We start from the raw sequence: 17,946 nt of genomic DNA, 5'->3' as shown, positions 1-17,946 counted from the left end.
TGAACCACGGTTGGCGTGCCCATGTGGGAGCTACCAGGATCAATGTGAGAGACTTTTGTCTGAGCTTGCGCACTACTAAAGGAATGAGTGGGAGAGGCGGAAAAGCATACGCAAATCTGCCTGACCAGTTCATCCATATCGCATTGCCTTCGGACAGTGGGTCTCTTAAGTATGACACTGGTATTTACAGCTCTAGATGGTGTGTCTGCAACATCAGGTGATATGTGAGGAGGAACAGGAGAAGAAGGAAGAGGAGGTATAGGAGAGGAAGGGTGCATAGGAGATGTTGGACAGTCCTTTTTCTTGGCAGGAACCACAGGTGCGGGTGTTTCATCTGCTGGTCTCTTTTTGTGAGGTGTAGCACCTACATGACCAGTCCTTGGGTCTATGTAGGTCTTCTTTTGTCGAGGATCTGGTCGAAAAAGTTCCTCCTCCTCTACAAGGAGAAGTGTGGCTCAATGAGTGGAGAAGTGAGGCTCAATGATTGGAGCGGCAGACCCTGATGCAGAGGTCGAGCCCGGGACCAGGGTTCGATTCCCCTCCTCGGCGGGTCTTGGGCTCAAAATTCCACGGACCTGATAATTCTCTCCTCGGTGCCTATTCCAATCATGGAGTCCCACTCTGCAACTCTGGGCAATTGCTTGCTTAATCTCCACAACGGCCCCCACAACGCTAAGGATGCCTGGCCTCCACCTCGGGGTGCCCAGTAGTGGACACCTCACAGGGAAAGCCAGGATGGGTTCCACAGCGGTATTCGTACAAGCGCCTTGAGACCCTTGCGGGGGAGTAGTGCGCTATAAAAGTATCGATTTACATTTGCAACCTTCTTGGGCATCGATTTGTTCGGTTCCAGGGGAGGTTGTTGTGTGTCCTTATACAATAGAAGGGGGTTCCCCAAGGTAATACAGGATATAGGCAGGAAGGGAGGGGATTGTGTCCTTAGCCTTGGGAGGTGTTATAACGTCCTGTGGCATAGTTTTCGGTGCCGACAGTGTCGTTTTCGGCTTTGAAGGCATGTTCGAGGATTTGGGCACCTCGGAATCAGGCTTTGTAGTCTTCGGCACCGAAGATGTAGAAGTGGACGGCTTCGGAGCCGGTGCTTCTTTCAGTTTCGGTAATGGTACGTTTTTATGCTTCGGTGCCGGTACTATTTTCGGCTTCTGTACCGAAGGGTCTTTTGGCTTTGGCGCCGAGGCATCTTTATTTTTCGGTGCCGATGGAAGAGGCTTGCTCAGTGTCGAGGCACTAGAAGGCTTAGTTGGTTTCTTCGGAGCCGGGCTGGGAAGCGGGGCTTTCGAAGTAGGTATTTGGTCTCGGCTGGGCCCTTTGGGCGGAGTTCTGACCTTTGCCTTCAGTTTGGGCATAATATGTGGTGCAGGGGCAGTAGTACTCACGCGCTGACCAGATGGAATGGAGTCATCTGCCTCTGATACAATCTGGATATCAGGTGAGTCTTCTTCAGGGACGAGGGGAACCTCTTTGTCGAAGATATCTTCAGGTGCTGGAGCTGATCTTCTTATTTCTTGTCGACGGGCCCTGCGATCCCCGATGGTTTTCTTCGATCGGAAGGATGCACAAGCTGTGCAGGTCGACTCATCGTATTCCGGCGATAGACCGAGGTTGCAGACCTCGTGGTGATCGCTATGTGGAAACTTTGCTTGACATACCGGGCATCTCTTGAAACGGAGTTCTTTCCATGTGGTGTAGGCCGTACGGAGTCGATAGGCCCACCGGCCCACGTCGTTGACCGGAATGGAACTGATGGCATCGAAAAATATTGTGGTTGATGTCGAAGGTAGTTTTTTGAAGTTTGAGCAAGTTCTGTGCTTTGAAGTTGCTGAAAAGTGTTTTCCTAGCCAGAGCGGAGAAACTTTCATCCGAACCCAGTGGCGGAAAAAAATTATCTATGGATGGAGCTGATGCCCATGCGCAGTATTGTCCAAGGGCGAAGTCACCTATCTCGTGACTACAGAGACTTCTTCCAAGAAGACAACAACCTGCAATCATTCGAGCCCAACACCAGTTGGCGATCTAATGCTAAGTGTACAATCTGCAGCTCATATGCCTCAAACAGGCCCGTTCCTCTTCAGCAGCTGAACCTTCCAAATCTTCCTCTTCAGGCTCGATATCTTTTTGACCGAAGCTATCCGGCATGTGTTTTATGCCACATCTCTGCGTCATGCCCGATGGTCCCACAAGGTCTTTTTGGATCGAAAGGACCAACAGGACTCACAATATTCTTCATTGTGCTAGGGGGAGAAGCACAGATTGCAGACCTTGTGAAGGTCGGTACTAGGAATGGCACAGAAGACAGAATTGAAATGGAGTCCATTCCATCAGCAGAGTCTCATCGATGGAGTCGAATGAATGTAAAGTAGCCTGGATAGGCAACGCCAAAAGGCAGGGAATGGAGTGTTCCGACAAATGAACATTTTCTGTATTTCGATACGCTGAGATATAAAACAGGTTTGAAAACAATACCGACAACAGTAGAGTGGATTACGCATTAAGAGGTTCCCAAAAACGGTCTCGAACCAGAGCGTTGTAATACATGTCCGAAACTGATGGAAGCAAGTAAACAATTTAACAATAGATTCAATGCCCATGTGCATTATAACCAAGCAGAGGTGTGACATTACCTCTTGAATCTAAAGACTTCTTCAAAGAAAAGCAACTTGCAAACATCTGGACCAAACACTAGATGGCAGGAGTATGCAAAGCATGTGTTTCTACAACCACTCATGCCTTGAACAGAGGGTTCTGTAGCATTAATTTCATGGAACGTATGGTGACAAACAATTGTAAACGCTAAAAGCTCCATTCTCAATTAACCCTTTGCATGCTGATGACGGAACCGCTCCGTCATCAGCTGCGGGTGCGCTGTGCTGATGACGGAGCGGTTCCGTCATGGCCCAGCCGCCGCGCCTGCGCGGCGCTGATTTCGCGCCTGCGCGGCCGTTCTAATGAGCGGGCGGGTCATGACGGAACCGCTCCGTCACCAGCATAGCTCAACCGCAGCTGGTGACGGAGCGGCTCCGTCACCAGCATGCGGCCGCCGCGCGGCCGCCCCGCCCCTTTAGCGCTGCGGCGGAATAGCCGCCGCAGCGAAGGGGTTAACACCACTTGAGTGTGGTATGTTTTTGTTTGTAGTGCCAAACTACCACTAGTCCCTTTCACCACAGTGCATACTGACATAATTGTCATGTAACACTGCTGCTGCCGAAACATACCACACTTGTTGCACAAAGCAATCCTTGTAGACAGTTTCCATATTCTATACCTGTAGTTATCTCAATGTTATTGAAGTTATTGAGCGGCATGCCACAAACATTTCAATGCTACCCAACCATAACATTTATTTCACCTAAATAAAGTTACAATTGTTATTTGGACAAGGTTTTTGTGATGCAAAATTTAGCATATGTAATACTGGGTTTATACGTTCATTCACAATAGAGTGAGACTCTATGTCCACAAATCATATTCAACTCAGAACGAGAGTACAGGTTAAGATCCCGGAAAAAGTGTATCTTGCCATGGGTCGGAGTGCAATATACTTGTAAAAAACTCAAGTCAAGCCATAGCTCTCATTGATCAGCTGTTGGCAAGTGGATTCCCCATTGGCTTTCTGAACCTTCCCATCACACCAACTGCCAGACAAAATATCCCTTTCACTTCTGTAACAACTTTCATAGATAAGAGCTATATATACCTTTGTAGGCGTGAACTTTCTGGATCCAGGACAAGGGGTTCACCTTCATCAGTGCATATGGGACACTCAGCACATGCATCCTGTTCATGACGCTCTGCAAAATAATGCCATTAGTGAATATAGTACAAGGGACAAGCACATAACTTGCAGTACCAAACCTAGCTAGCAGAGTGCTCCAGGCAGCCATGAGCAGGCATCACATGCCATTCACACTACTGTATGTACGGCTGAAAAACACAGTAAGCACCAATTGCTAAATCAACCAACCTCAGGACACAGGGAAACAGAAACCTGAACACCGCTTTCAATACAGGCACATACCAAACCTGGCTGCCATGCTGCTTCATATAGAGAAGCACACAGAAATCACTGCAGACAAAATCCAACCTACTCACTGCTCTAATGAAAGAACAAACACACAGTGAGCAAAGCATGCTAAACTCAACCAGCACACTGCCATAGGTAGACAATAAATGCACTGCGGACACTGCAAGACAAAACCTTCATGAGAGCAATCAAGCTGCAACCAATGCATGCAAAAGCTCATCCATTATTATGCCGCTCTGAGGAGCAGGCATTCACATGTTGACTACAGCATACATAGCCCGGCCAAAAAACTGTCCAGGAAACAAATGAAGTTCATAGTGACGATGCCTTAAAAAAAGAAACAGGGCTATGGACAGAGGATCATTTCATGATTAGGTCCCTGCTCCAGCTCCCCCTGCAACAGTTCTCCTGTCCAGCTTGTCTGCAGTCCACTACTCTCTGCTCCCTGTCTACTTGCTACCCTTTGTTTGTCCTTCCTCTGCTTGTTTCTTGCTCTGTTTGTACCTCCTCTGCTTGCTTCTAGCCCTGTTTTGCCTTTTATGCTTGCATTTCAGTCCGGTTATGCCTCTTCTGCTCGTTTCTCAGCCATCTGTTTTGCCTTTTCTGCCCTCGGTTTGACCTTTTCTGCTCGTTTTTCCGCCATCTGTTTTGCCCTCTTCTGCTCTGTTTTGCCTTTTCCACAACACTTCAAGGTAAACCTGAATAGGAATACTGCTTGAGTCACACAGCAAGCGCATTACAAACCTTGCAACACCCAGTAAACATTGGAGTTTCATGTATGTGATTGGATAACTTCATCTAAATTTACATAAGCAGATATATGCACCCATACATAAAGTCAGATTTAAGTATTTTAATTGCATATTGTATATAAACGTTGCAGGCAGCCCCACTAGTTTTATCTGTCTGTAGCCCAATGTATGCCCACTAAACTTTTGGAGACACTACTGCGAGACAATTCACGCAGTTTAGGGCAAGAGACAACACAAAGCACTGCATGCACTGCTTTGGCTAGAGAAGAACATAGTGAGAATTAATGAACACTACTGCAGGTGCAAGATGAATTCACACAAAACACTTTTTGAAACACACGAGCTACAACACAGCTACACACAGGAAAGCACACAGGTAGTACTGCAAGCAGAGTTCTAGAAGCACAATATCTAGACCAAAGACAAGCACAAAACATGAGTTGCATGGCAAAGCCAGCTAGCACAGGCCTCGTTCTATTGAAAACACTAAACACTTCATGCAATGTTTAATAGCACACACAACAGAAACATACAACAAGCATTGCATGAAAAGTCCAGATGGCATACAGCTGCAGACATAAGGCAAACATACAGGAAGCACTGCAGGCAAAGACAGTTGACTCATTACTCCATGCAAGCACCCATGAGTGTCAACTCTCAGCCAACTTGATGGCGCAGCGAATTCAATAATTTCATTAAAGGCATTAACAAAGAGCAATGTTCACTATCAAGATAACCTTGGTGCTGAACCCATACACGAAAAGATAAAAACTTGTAGGATGTAAGATTTGTAGAATACTATGCTCATTGTCGACATTTGGCCTACAGGTCACGAGATGTAAAACTGGCAAGGGAATGCGAGTCCTTCTATCTGACAGAGTACAATTACATCAGGTAATAATGTCTATTTTTAAACTATGTAGGAAACACAAAATGATGGTATTAAGAACAGTATAAAAATAAACCATTATCAATAATACAATTTAGTCATCAAACTCATAGAAAGACTGGAAAACTAAGATTGGAATGCATCATGAAAACAAATTCACTAGGACAATTTCCTAATTTCATCATACAAGACACTCTGCTGAGATATGTATGGTAGAGCGTGAAACTCATGTTGGTAACAAAGTCACATGCCATGTGCAGAATATGCCCTGAGGAACAAGTTATTTACAGAATCCTTCTGACGGATACATTTTTCTGCAGATGTCTCACCATTAGAATCCTTTAAGGTATCAGACTGTATGTGTAAACTGTGAATAGCAATAGGTGGTGCCTCTGCCCCGTCTCAAGTTCTACCCGGGAAGTGGCATCAGGGAGAAATGTAAGGTATGCCAATGACAAGTTCCAGTCCATGTTTCTACATCCTCCAACGCAGAGATGAGGTTAACTGGACTGACAGAAGTTACAGTGTTCTAAACGTAACTTGGGACCTTATTGACAGTTGCAAGTTCACTCCCGAGAGGCAGTAGGTGGGCATAATTGTGGAGTATCCACCAGGAAGATCGTTACAGAATGTACATAACTTGTTCTTCTGATGGATACTTCTACCTGAAGATTCCTATCCTGTTGAATCTCTACCAAAGCACTACCTCCCAAGTGGTGAGTCTAAAATAAGGGGTCCAATCTAGAAAGTCCTGTAATACTTATATGGTAAAATTGCTATCTCGGCAGACTTCGAATTCAAGAAAGCAATGTAGGAAAGTGGGTTTCTGTTGCAGTAACCCCCCCACTTTTTGCCAGACTACTGATGCACTTTTTCTTGGTGTGCCCTGGGTCCCTGCCAATCAGGTTCCCAGGGCCTGTGTTCTTTCCCCAAAACTAACCCAATTGGCATCTCTGGCCACATGTCAGTCCCTGGTAAATGGTACCACCGGTACCCAGGGCACTGTGACCAGGGAAGACCTCTAAGGGGGCACCCCCCTTTGCAGGCTGCGTGTTCTGGTGCAGAACAAAGTAAAGAGTCGATATGGCATACATCCCTGTGTGCCATGCCTACAACCCACTGCCCTGGCTTAGATAAATCACCCCTCTATCTGGGTGCCCTATGCCAGTGGTGAGGGTACAGGTGCATGAGCCCTGTAGCTCTACAGTGCCTAAGTCCATACTTAGACATTGTAAGTGCAGTGCTGCCATTAAGAGTATATGGTGCTGGGAGCTTGTCATTATGAACTCCACAGCAGCGCAAAACTTGGGGGGGGGGAGTTGGGGATGTACGTAACATTGAGATATAGTTATTGACATTGACCACATATTGCATCACAGGGACTGTATGGCATAACATGTTAAGGGTTGGAGGTTGGGGACACTGGTGAAGAATGGTTATTTGAGATGATCGACAAAGGCTGAGATTATGTAATGCGGATTGTATAAAACCCAATAAAATTTGTTTTAAAAAAAATTAGGAACTCCACAGCACCATGATGGCTACACTGGAAACTGAGAGGTTTGCTATCAAACTACTCAGCACATTAAACCCACACTGATGCCAGTGTGGGATTTAATGATAAATGCACCCAGAGGGCATCGCGGAGATGCCCCATAAAAACTAACCCACCATTAGTGTCCAGGCTGAGTGGCTGCTTTCAGCTGCCACCACCAAACATGTGTCTGGACCCCTGGGTCGAGAGCCTGCTGCTATCTGGGGCCTGAAACAATGCACATCCTGGGACGAGGTGCCAAGTCTCCTCCCCAGGATGGGCAGGGTTCACGAAGGGGAAGCTTAAATGCCATGCCGCCTTTGTGAGCCTCCCCAGACCATTTGCTGCTTCCAGCAACTGGTACCCACTGGTTCTACCCCCCACTTTGGGCGGGAGAGCCGGTGGGAAAAAGAAGTGAGTGAAAGAGGTGTGCCCCGCTCTGCCAACTCCACCCCTCAGGTGGGGGAGGTGAGGAGAAGCACACTCCGAATCCCCGCCATCTTGAGGATGGGGCGACTGAACCAACCAGGGACAGGTTCCTGCCCCCTCCCACTGGAGGGTGGCACGATAGGGGGGTATACCCACCCCAGGGAAGGGACCCATTGGTCTCTGCCCTTTGCCTACCTGTAACGCCCCTAAATCTAGTATTTAGGGGCACCCTGAACCTTGCTTCCTCAGATCCAGCCTGACAAGAAGAAGAAAAGAAGAAGAAGGAGAAGAAGGACCGAAGAGCTGTGCAGCCAGCTAACAAGAGAAAACACGCATTGACTTGGCCCCAGCCCTACAGGCCTGTCTCCCCTCAAACCTGCTCCTGCTAAATCCTGGTGTGTCCTGCAAACAGCAACCTTGAAAACCCTGGAGGATCTACCTGCCTTCACTTCCAAAGACTGCTTCTCCCATGAACACAGGATTTGTTCAACTGCAACTTTTGGCAGCAGCCAGAGACCCCGAATTAAGCCCGCTCTGCAACCGCCGAACCCGGCCCGAGCTCGAGTGGAAAAACACCACAAGAAGGTCACCCCGGCGATCCTGACCAGAGATCCGTCAACCCCTGTCTTGCCTCAAGCCGACGGCTGCAGGCTAAATCCAGAAGGCCAACCCCTAACCGCGCCAGGAGCTGCAAAGAAGATCAAACCTCAAAAGGCACCCGACGCCCCACGGCCTTGTGCGCCCAAATAGACGGTGCCTAACCAACCCTAAATTTCCAACTTACCTCTCCAAGTAGTGGTCGCACCCAGAAATTCTTCGTCTCCCTGCCTGCAGTGTATTTGCAAACCGGAGGTTCTCCATAGATAACAATAGGGCGCCCGACGTCGAAACTGCACTCTGCACGCGGCCGCCCCAGTGCCGCTGAGGGTGCACCGTTTGTGCTACTTTGTTTCCCCATTTGCCCTGACCTGAACCCTAGGAGCTTTGCTCCCACAACCCAGTGACCTTCTTGCAAGCAGTCACCAACCGGAGGCTCCCTTTCCCCCATTGGATAACAATAGGCCTCAACACTCTGCACCCGGCCGCCCTAGTGCACCTGAAGGTGCAACAACAGTGCATCATGGACCCTGGGGGACCCCTGAGTCTAACCCCAGAACCTTAACTCCCACAGTTGATTACTTAGCTGTAAAATTATAACCTCTTTTTTCTCCGGAGGATAATATTGACAATTTTCTTACAAAAAGTGTGGAGTTTTGAAATCTAAACAAATTCTTTAAAAATCACACAAATAACCAAAACCTATTTACTTACCTGTTTGCAGGAAATGTCCCAGTTTTGAATCTAGGTATCCAGCACTGAGTTAGAAAAGTAACGTACAAAGTAACTTACCTGTAATTTACTGAAAAAACATATTCATTTCAATGCACTGTTTTTCGTCCAAAAGACGACAGGTGTGGAGTTTTGAAATCTAAAGATATTCTTTAAAAATCATGGGAATAACCAAAAGGTAATTACTTACCTGTTTACAGGAAATGTCCCAGTGCTGAATCTAGGTATCCAGCACTGAGTTTGAAAAGTAACGTAAAAATAACTTGCCTGTAATTTACTGAAAAAACCTATTCTTTCCAATGTACTGTATTTGCTAAGTGTTGCAACCTACTGCATCCCCTGTAAATCAAACAAAGTACAAGTTCTATTGCATTTTCAAACTGTTCCACAATGAGCTACGTATTACTGTAAAGCATTTAATGCTTACCTGTGCCAGGCTTGCCTGGTTCTAAAATAAAACAGTATATATTTTTATACAAACACAATTGGCATAGCGCTCAGTTCTTGAGTGTGTGAATTAATTTGCTGATTGAGTGTGTACATCAAATGCTTAAACACTGTCCTCTGATACTGCCTTACTGCTCGACCACTCTACCACAAATAGAGAGTAAGGTTCTATCTATCTTTAACCTCTGCCTACATCTCAGGTTCACCTGGACTCTATACACACTATACCTCATTTTGGTGTAGTATATATAGAGCCAGTTTCCTACAAGCAATGCATGGAAGAAATAAAGACCGAAGCCCATGCTGTGGCACGTCAAATGGAAAACACAAGAACGTCCCACAACTGTGAAGAGGCAGCCTTTAGCCTAGTGGAATGAACGCCAATGCTTTCCTGGAGGAAGTTTCTTCGCAAAGACGCACAGGATGATCCAGCTGGAAACGGTCTGCTTCTTAATCGTCTCTGCCTTTCTGGAGCCAGCATAGCACAGAAAAAGTTGGTCACTCACCTTAAACTAGTGGGTCCGGACAACATAAAAATTGAGATCGGTATGAAGATCCAGACAACCTAATCCTTCCTCCTGCTTGACAAAGATGAGGTGAGTAGAAGACAGCAGGAGGATCAACAGACCTACAAAGAAAGGGAGGAACTACCTCTGGAATGCAGAAAGCATTCAACTGCAAGATGAGTTTGTCAGGAAGAATGAAGTGGTAGGAGGCTGCACCAAAAAAGCATTATACAAGGTCGAGTAGCCAAGTTCAATGTCATATGGTGCCCCGTTAATACTTAAATATAGCGTCTACAACGGGCGGGAGGGAGGGCGGCACATGGCAATGGCCAGAAGTTTGAGGGCATCGGACATTCAAAGGATGTCTAAACCAGACACAGATGGGGGCTCATAAGGAACTGACCTTCCAACTCGTTGACTATGTACTCTGAGCGAGATTGTGTTTCGACATTACCAGTTGCCTTGGGACTGGGGCATGAGCCATGCCTTCCATTATTCCTTCTTCACAAAGCTTTATTTGGAAATGTATTGTGTCATATGTTCTTTTCTTTAAAATGCTTAATAAAAACGTTAAAAACAAAAATAGAAAATTCTGCAGCTCGATAACACACCAATTTGAAGTAACGGCTATCAAAGAGACAATTATCAGAGTGTGCAAATTCAAGGGACAACTATGCATGTGCTAAAAAGATTAAAATGAGGTAAGGGAGCATGACATGGAGCGAGCACCAAGGATGTCCACAAGACTAGTATAACGCTTTAGAAAGTCACTAATAAATTAAGTGTCCATTGTGATCAGTGAAGGAGGCAACAAATGGTTGAATCCCTTCAGACATCAAAAAACAATAGGAGACTTAAATAGTAAGGGCTGATCAGGCAGACAAAGGGAGGCCAAAAGGCGATCAAATAACATTTAACAGTGTCCACAGCCAAGTCGTGCTGTGCAGGTGATAGTGCTAAATGCAACACATCTGATAACCATACCTTTAGAGGATCAACCTCCGCTTTGGTGCATCAAGCAACAAACGCATGTATGTGGCTGCATGCAGTTACGAACCAACCTCATTCAAGTGATAAACCGAGCACCAGAAAGAGCATTACCAAAGGTAAGTTAGGAATATGCTACTTACCAGTATGCATCTGTTCTTGGCATGTAGGGCTGCTGACATTCATATCTGTGCATAGATCGCCGCCTAGTGTTGGGTCCAGATGATTGCACATTGTTGTCCTGGAAGAGTCTTCGAAGTATCACGAGATAGGTGGCTCCTCCCCTGGACTACAGTGCGCATGGGCATCGTCTCCATCTTCAGATTGTTTTCGCCATTGTGGCAGAGATGGAGTGTAATACAGTAAGTGATGACTATGCCTGAGAATGATTCTGAGTGCTGCAGCTGCGACAGGCACCGGGGAGGAGGGCAGGCAATATGAATGTCAGCAGCCCTACATTCCAAGAACAGATGCATACTGGTAAGTAGCATATTCCGTTCGAGGCATGTGGGCTGCTGAATTCATATCTGTGCGTAGAATAAATAGCAGTTACCTCCTTAGCGGTGGTTGCCCGTGCCAGCTGCAGCAGTCTGAAAAAGAGTTTTGGGAACAGCCTGTCTTACAGCAGCTTGATGTTTGGAGTGTACATCTACGCAGTAGTGTTTGGTAAATGTATGTATGGTGGTCCATGTGGCTGCTCTACATATATCCTCTAGAGGAATGTTACCCAGGAAAGCCATGGATGCCCCTAACTTGCGTGTGGAATGTGCTCGTGGGGGTACTGTTAACGTGCGTTTAGCCTTTTGATAACATATCTGTATGCACTTAACAATCCATCTGGCTATACCTGATTTGGAAATGGGGTTGCCTTTGTGTTGTGGAGAGAAGGCAACAAACAGTTGCTTAGTTTTCCTGAAATCTTTTGTCCTGTCAACGTAATACAGGAGAGCTCTTTTAACATCTAAAGTGTGCAGTGCTCGTTCTGCCACTGAATCTGGATTTGGGAAGAAAACGGGCAGCTCTATGGTTTGGTTAATGTGGAACTGCGACACCACTTTAGGCATGAATTTAGGGTTGGTACTCAGCACTACCATGTTAGCATGAACCTGCATGAAAGGTTCTTGAATAGTTAGTGCTTGAAGCTCACTAACTCTTCTTAGCGATGTGATTGCTACTAGAAAAGCCACTTTCCATGTCAGAAACTGTATCTCACAAGAGTGAAGAGGTTTAAAGGGTGGTCCCATTAATCTGGTGAGAACCACGTTCAGATTCCAGACAGGTGAGGGAGGGTGTCTGGGAGGAATCACTCTTTTGAGTCCCTCCATAAAAGCTTTAATGGCTGGCACCCTGAAAAGAGAAAGATGCTGTCTGTTTTGAAGATAAGCTACCATGGCAGCCAAATGTATCCTGATGGAACTATATGCCAGATTGCATCTGTATAGATGCAGCAAATAACAGATAATGTTTTGCGTGAACGCATGCAGTGGATTTATGTCATTATTGGAACAGTAAATGACTTCCATTTGGCCGCATAGCATGCCCTGGCTGTAGGTCTCCTGGCCTCTTTGATGATGTTCATACAATCAGGGGGCAAGTTGAGCTAGCCAAACTCTATGACCTCAGGAGCCATATTGCAAGGCTCAACTGTTGTGGATCTGGGTGCTGAATGTCTCCATGGCTCTGAGTGAGGAGACTGGGAGTGAGGCGCAGTCGTTGGGGAGGCACCACTGAAAGTTCTAGGAACGTGGTGTACCAAGCCTGCCTTGCCCACGTTGGAGCAACCAGGATGAGCGTCATGGAGTGTTGTAGCAGTTTGCACGCCACTAGCGGGATGAGCGGTACTGGAGGAAAAGCGTACGCAAATCTGCCTGACCAGTTCATCCATATCGCATTGACCTGAGACTGCGGGTGTGGGAACCTGGCAGCGAAGGTCTGGCATTTTGCGTTTTCCTTTGTTGCGAATAGGTCTATCTCTGGATGACCCCACTGCTGGAAATATGGTTGGAGCACCGAGGGGTGTATCTCCCACTCGTGCATTTGATGGCTGTGCCTGCTGAGCAGGTCCGCCATCTGGCTGTCCTTGCCTGGGAGATGTTCCGCCATGAGGAACATGTTCCTCTGAATGGCCCACTTCCACATGCTCTGGGCTAGATGAGACAATTGTGGAGAGTGTGTGCCTCCCTGCTTCTGGATGTAATACATGGCAGTCATGTTGTCCGTCCGGATTAGCACAACTTCGTTGCACAAATGCAATTTGAATGCCTTCATTGCCATGAAGATTGCCATCAGCTCCAACAGGTTGATATGCATCTTTTGCAGTTGCGTCGTCCATAGTCCCTGCACGGTATAATAGAGGACATGCACTCCCCAGCCCTGGAGAGATGCGTCCGTTGTTAGCACTATTTGTGGGACTGGCTCTTGGAACGGTCGTCCCCTGCACAGGTTTTGAGTGTTCCACCAATGCAGAGAGCTGGATGCACGACCGGTCACCAACACTAGGTCTTTTAGATGTCCATGAGCCTGGTTCCACTGTCCTGCTAAGCACTCTTGAAGGGGACGCATGTGTAGCCTCGCGTGTGGGACTATGAAGATGCAGGAGGCCATCATACCTATCAGCTGCATAAATACCTGCGCTGGGAGTGAGAGTTGGGGCCTGAATTTCTGAATCAGCAATTGCATGCTGTTGACTCTGGCAGAGTTTGGCTGCGCTGTTGCTGTCAGAGTGTTTATTGTCGCACCTAGGTACTGTTGCACATGTGCGGGTTGAAGGTGTGATTTTGGATAATTTAGTGAAAATCCCAGACTGTGTAGGAGGTGAATTGTGCGGGGCATGTGGCTGGCCCACTGTTGGGCTGACTTTGCTTGGACAAGCCAGTCGTCCAGATAAGGATAGACATGGATGTGTTGTCTCTGAAGGTGCGCAGCCACTGTCGCCAAGCACTTTGTGAACACCCGGAGGGCAGTAGTGACCCCGAAAGGCAGGACCTTGAACTGGTAATGCTGGTTGTTTATGGTGACGTGTCGTAGTGAGCCCTATCATATCCGGCTAATAGGGCCTGTGTATTTGAGATCCTCCAAATATTAGCCGCTTGAGCCGCTACACGTTTGCCAGAAGCTTCCAAGATTTTGGATTCTTTGTCCGGAGGAGGAGCATCACCACTTGTTTGAGTTTGCTCTCTTGCGAGCATTAGCCACCACTAAGGAGTCCAATGGAAGTTGGCCCCTGATATACGTAGGGTCCACAGGCGCAGGTCGGTATTTCCTCTCAATCCTTGAGTTCACAACCCTTGCCCTTGTGGTCTCCTTGAAAATGTCAGTAGCATGTATAAGGACACCCTTTAGCATAGGCAATGTCTTTACCGATCTTTCTGAAGTTGAAAAAGTATCAAACAGAAAGTCTTCCTCCACTGGGTCTGCGTGCATTTCCACGTCATGGTTAATGGCTGCCCTTCCAATCAGTGCGTTGAACGCTGCCGTATCTTCAGTAGGAGAGGTTTTGACAGTGTAGGACTGAGTGTCAGGCGTGGTGTGAGGCTCACCCGGGTCAATCCAGGTTTGACGTTCCTCTTGATCTGTGTCAGCGGGATAAGTAAATTCATCCTCATTGTATCCCTCCCCCACATCTTCATTGATGCGTGTGGGAGAATAGGCATAGTCTTGGGCATAGGACTCCACAGGTTCAAAAAGAACAGGTGAGGTGGCAGAATCCCTTTTCTTTTTGAGAGGGATTTTGTATGACTCTAAAGGGTGTTCTGGAGCAATCTTCCTTTTGTGGATGGTGAGTCTGCCAGAATCCGAGTCGATGAACAGCTTTGACTGATTGTCATAAGAGGGTGGCTGGAACACTACATCCTCCTGAATGGATTGAGACCTCGAAACTACTGACACCTTTTTGGGCATGTAGGTGCTCTTCTGTGGCTCGAACGGCTTGGGTCGAGCGGTCGGGGTAGTCCGAATTTAACTCGTGGTGCCAGCATTGGAGACGAACCGACCTTCTTTGAGGGTGGCGCTGTCTTCGATCCGACCGACTTTGTCTGATCACCAGCTGGCTTGCGGCCTTGCGTCGACTCGAACTCTTGGTGCGCAGCAGGTACGCTTTTTTGTTTCGACGCGATATGCTCTTTCGGGTCGGGTTTGCTTTTTCGACTCGAGGGCCTTGCTTAACATTGGCTTGGAGGCTGTAAGCTTCCGATAGACAGTCTTTTTAGCCTCGAGTCCTTTGTCAGTGTCGCCATGTTTAGACGTCGACGGCGTCAATGCAACATGCTTGACTGTAGAGACAGGCTTTGGCGCCACGCTCTTCGGGTCGACGCCCCCTTGAGACCCCGAAGGGTCGATGACACTTTTAGATTTTATCGGAGCCGACGAATCCGAGACCGTCGATCCGAGTACTGTCTTTAGCAGTTTCGGTTTCGATTTTCAATCCGTTGGTTTCGATTTCGCCACTGTGATCGGTTGATCGACCAATGGCTCTTTAGTAGTATTCTTAGCCGGGCCTTGACGCGGGGCTATAGAATGTGGGTTAAGATCTTGGCTAAGGCCTTCCGGCGATGCCGCGACCTGAGCCGTAAAGAGTACAGTGTCATTTTTGGGCCCCGCAGCTGCGGGTGGGCCTTGCTCATCACTCAAGTCGTCATCGACGGCTCCGATGGCCTCTGCGTCCGTCTCCTACCTCGACAACGTCTTCCTCATGGACGTAGTCTTCTTCCTCGTCCACATCGTAGTTAGATTCGTGCTCCGACGCAGGGTCTGACTGCTGGTCAGGATCCTCTTCATCGACGCCCTCTTAGTCTTCGGCCTCGAAGATGTTCTCCGGGTCGGGCGCCGTTTTCTGTGCCGACTGTCGGGCGGCGCGTCGAAGCCGAAGCGTCTTCTTGGACCGTAACTTGGAACAGGCCATGCAGCTGGCCTCGTCGTGGTCCGGAGATAGAGATTTATTGCACACTGGGTGCACATCGATGTGAGGGTATTTGGAGTTGCAGACGGGGCATCTCTTGAACGGGCTCCGATCCATCGTCGATCGTTGTTGGAACCTTTGGTGTCGAAAAGGCAAACGGCCTTCGACGTCCTGTTCGAAGAACTGGATCAAGTAGTAGGCACCGAACGAGACAACACCGACGCCCCGAAGGCCTTTTGGCCTTGCTCGAAGAATTTATATTGATTCCGAACTTGAGTCAATGGCGGAAAAAAACTATCTGAGGATGGAGAGGATGCCCATGCGCACTGTAGTCCAGGGGAGGAGCCACCTATCTCGTGATACTTCGAAGACTCTTCCAGGACAAAAATGTGCAATCATCCGGACCCAACACTAGGCGGCGATCTATGCACAGATATGAATTCAGCAGCCCACATGCCTCGAACCTTATTTTCTGATGGATACATCTAACAGCTGATTACACTCTTTGTGAATCAATACAATAGAAGTACCTCCTCAGGTACTGGCTCTGTGAACTGGCTCAGACAGAAATGTTTTGCAGGACTGTGAGGTCAAAATACCCCTCTCGATGGATCTGACTGTCAATGTAGTACTTCGCAAACATATTGTTTTGGGCTGAGGCAGTGGCAGTACCTCGGCACTACGCTCGAGAAGGGCGAGCAGATTGCGAGGGCTCTCCTCTGCTTGCAATTACCATGGATGCATTTAAACTGATGTGCTTTTAAAATACCGATCTTTTAAAATCTTTTATATTGACTGTGTGATATTGTTTGCTCATTCACTTACTCACCGCTACTTTGCCTGTCACTGACTGTATTCCCCCTAAGCCCCGGTCCACCGCGGCTTCACGTGCCGTTTGCTGTGGAGGGCTAGGTCGGCCGCCATCTTAGGTGTGGGTCGGACCCTGCCGGACCGGAGTTAGCGGTCCAGCGGAGGTTGGGGCTTCAGTCTATAATTAGCCATGCCCTTCAGGACGCGCAGCGGCCACGCGCAGCGGGCGCGCCGTCTGCGCGCCGAAGGAGCGCCAAAGGAGGGCCCGTCTGTGCCCGTCCGTGGCCAGCGCCAGCCCCCCTGCCGCTGCCTCTCCATCCACTGATCGGTCGCGTGTATCCTACTCTCGTGAGTATCTAATAGCACTTGGTGCTAAATCTTGCCCCTGCTTGAATCGATGGGACCTGGTAGATACATCTCAGCGCACTTGTCAAGCATGCACATTTCGCTTTCAACCTACTCTAACTGCTTCTACCCAGTGTTCCACTGATTCAGCATGTCTTCGGGCCGGTTTGATCAATGCCAGATCACTGGTCAAACATTCCAATGACATATTTGAGCTACTAAGTGACAATGAGTTTGATCTTCTTTTTGTCACAGAAACATGGCTCAATGATACATGCAACCCAGTGATTGAACTGGCCATCCCACGCGGCTTTAAAATCATTAGACAAGATCGCCCCTTAGGCAGAGGAGGTGGCATAGCAGCCATTTTCAGAGATAAGTGGACTTTTTCTCTTGATTCTATGGGCCCCTCAATTGACGCCGAGGTGCTCCATTTCTCTCTCACTCTGGGGGCACATTTTACCTTAGGGGGATCTTTGGTGTACCGACCACCCGGCCACGCAGGACAATTTCTAGAGGCACTAGAGGACATGATAGTCCCACGTGCCCTGAAGTACCCCACATATCTCCTTTTGGGGGACTTTAATATTCATGTGGATCAGCTAGATCTACCTGACACAGTTCGGCTAAACGATGCTTTTGCGATGGCCCAGCTAAAACAGTGGATTAAGGCTCCCACCCACTCAGGGGGTCACGTTCTTGACCTACTATGTACCAACTTTGACATAAATATGTCTGACCCTGAAATAGTAAACTGGTCTGATCATATGTTAATAAGATTTTCCTGGCCCCTGTCTCGCCCTGCTGAGACCAATCATTCCGCTGCTCATACACAGAAAATTAACATAGCTATGCTCTGTGATCAGCTTGATACCTCGCGCTCCTCACTTCCCTCAGAAATTGAGTTAGCCGTTAGTTCATTCAACTCATGGATCGAAGGTGGTGTTGCTTTTTCAACTAAAACAGGTCGCGTCTGTAGAGT

General features: G+C 47.8%; 1 protein-coding gene across 4 annotated transcripts in view; it reads right to left on the bottom strand.

The window, feature by feature from the left end:
* DIP2A (DIP2 acetate--CoA ligase A) overlaps window positions 1-17,946 on the bottom strand; it is a 964,533-nt gene that overhangs the window by 486,560 nt on the left and 460,027 nt on the right. For all 4 annotated transcript variants that reach the window (XM_086956246.1, XM_086956248.1, XM_086956245.1 and 1 more), the window contains one exon: window positions 3,713-3,806. In XM_086956246.1, the coding sequence (XP_086812372.1) occupies window positions 3,713-3,806 (94 nt within the window). The remainder of the gene's footprint in view (window positions 1-3,712; window positions 3,807-17,946) is intronic.

Source organism: Lissotriton vulgaris, chromosome 2_1, assembly GCF_964263255.1.
Source record: "Lissotriton vulgaris chromosome 2_1, aLisVul1.2, whole genome shotgun sequence".
In the NCBI taxonomy this organism is placed as follows: Eukaryota; Metazoa; Chordata; class Amphibia; order Caudata; family Salamandridae; genus Lissotriton; species Lissotriton vulgaris.
Note: the sequence above shows the minus strand (reverse complement) of the source record. Positions and strands in the feature narration are given on the sequence as shown.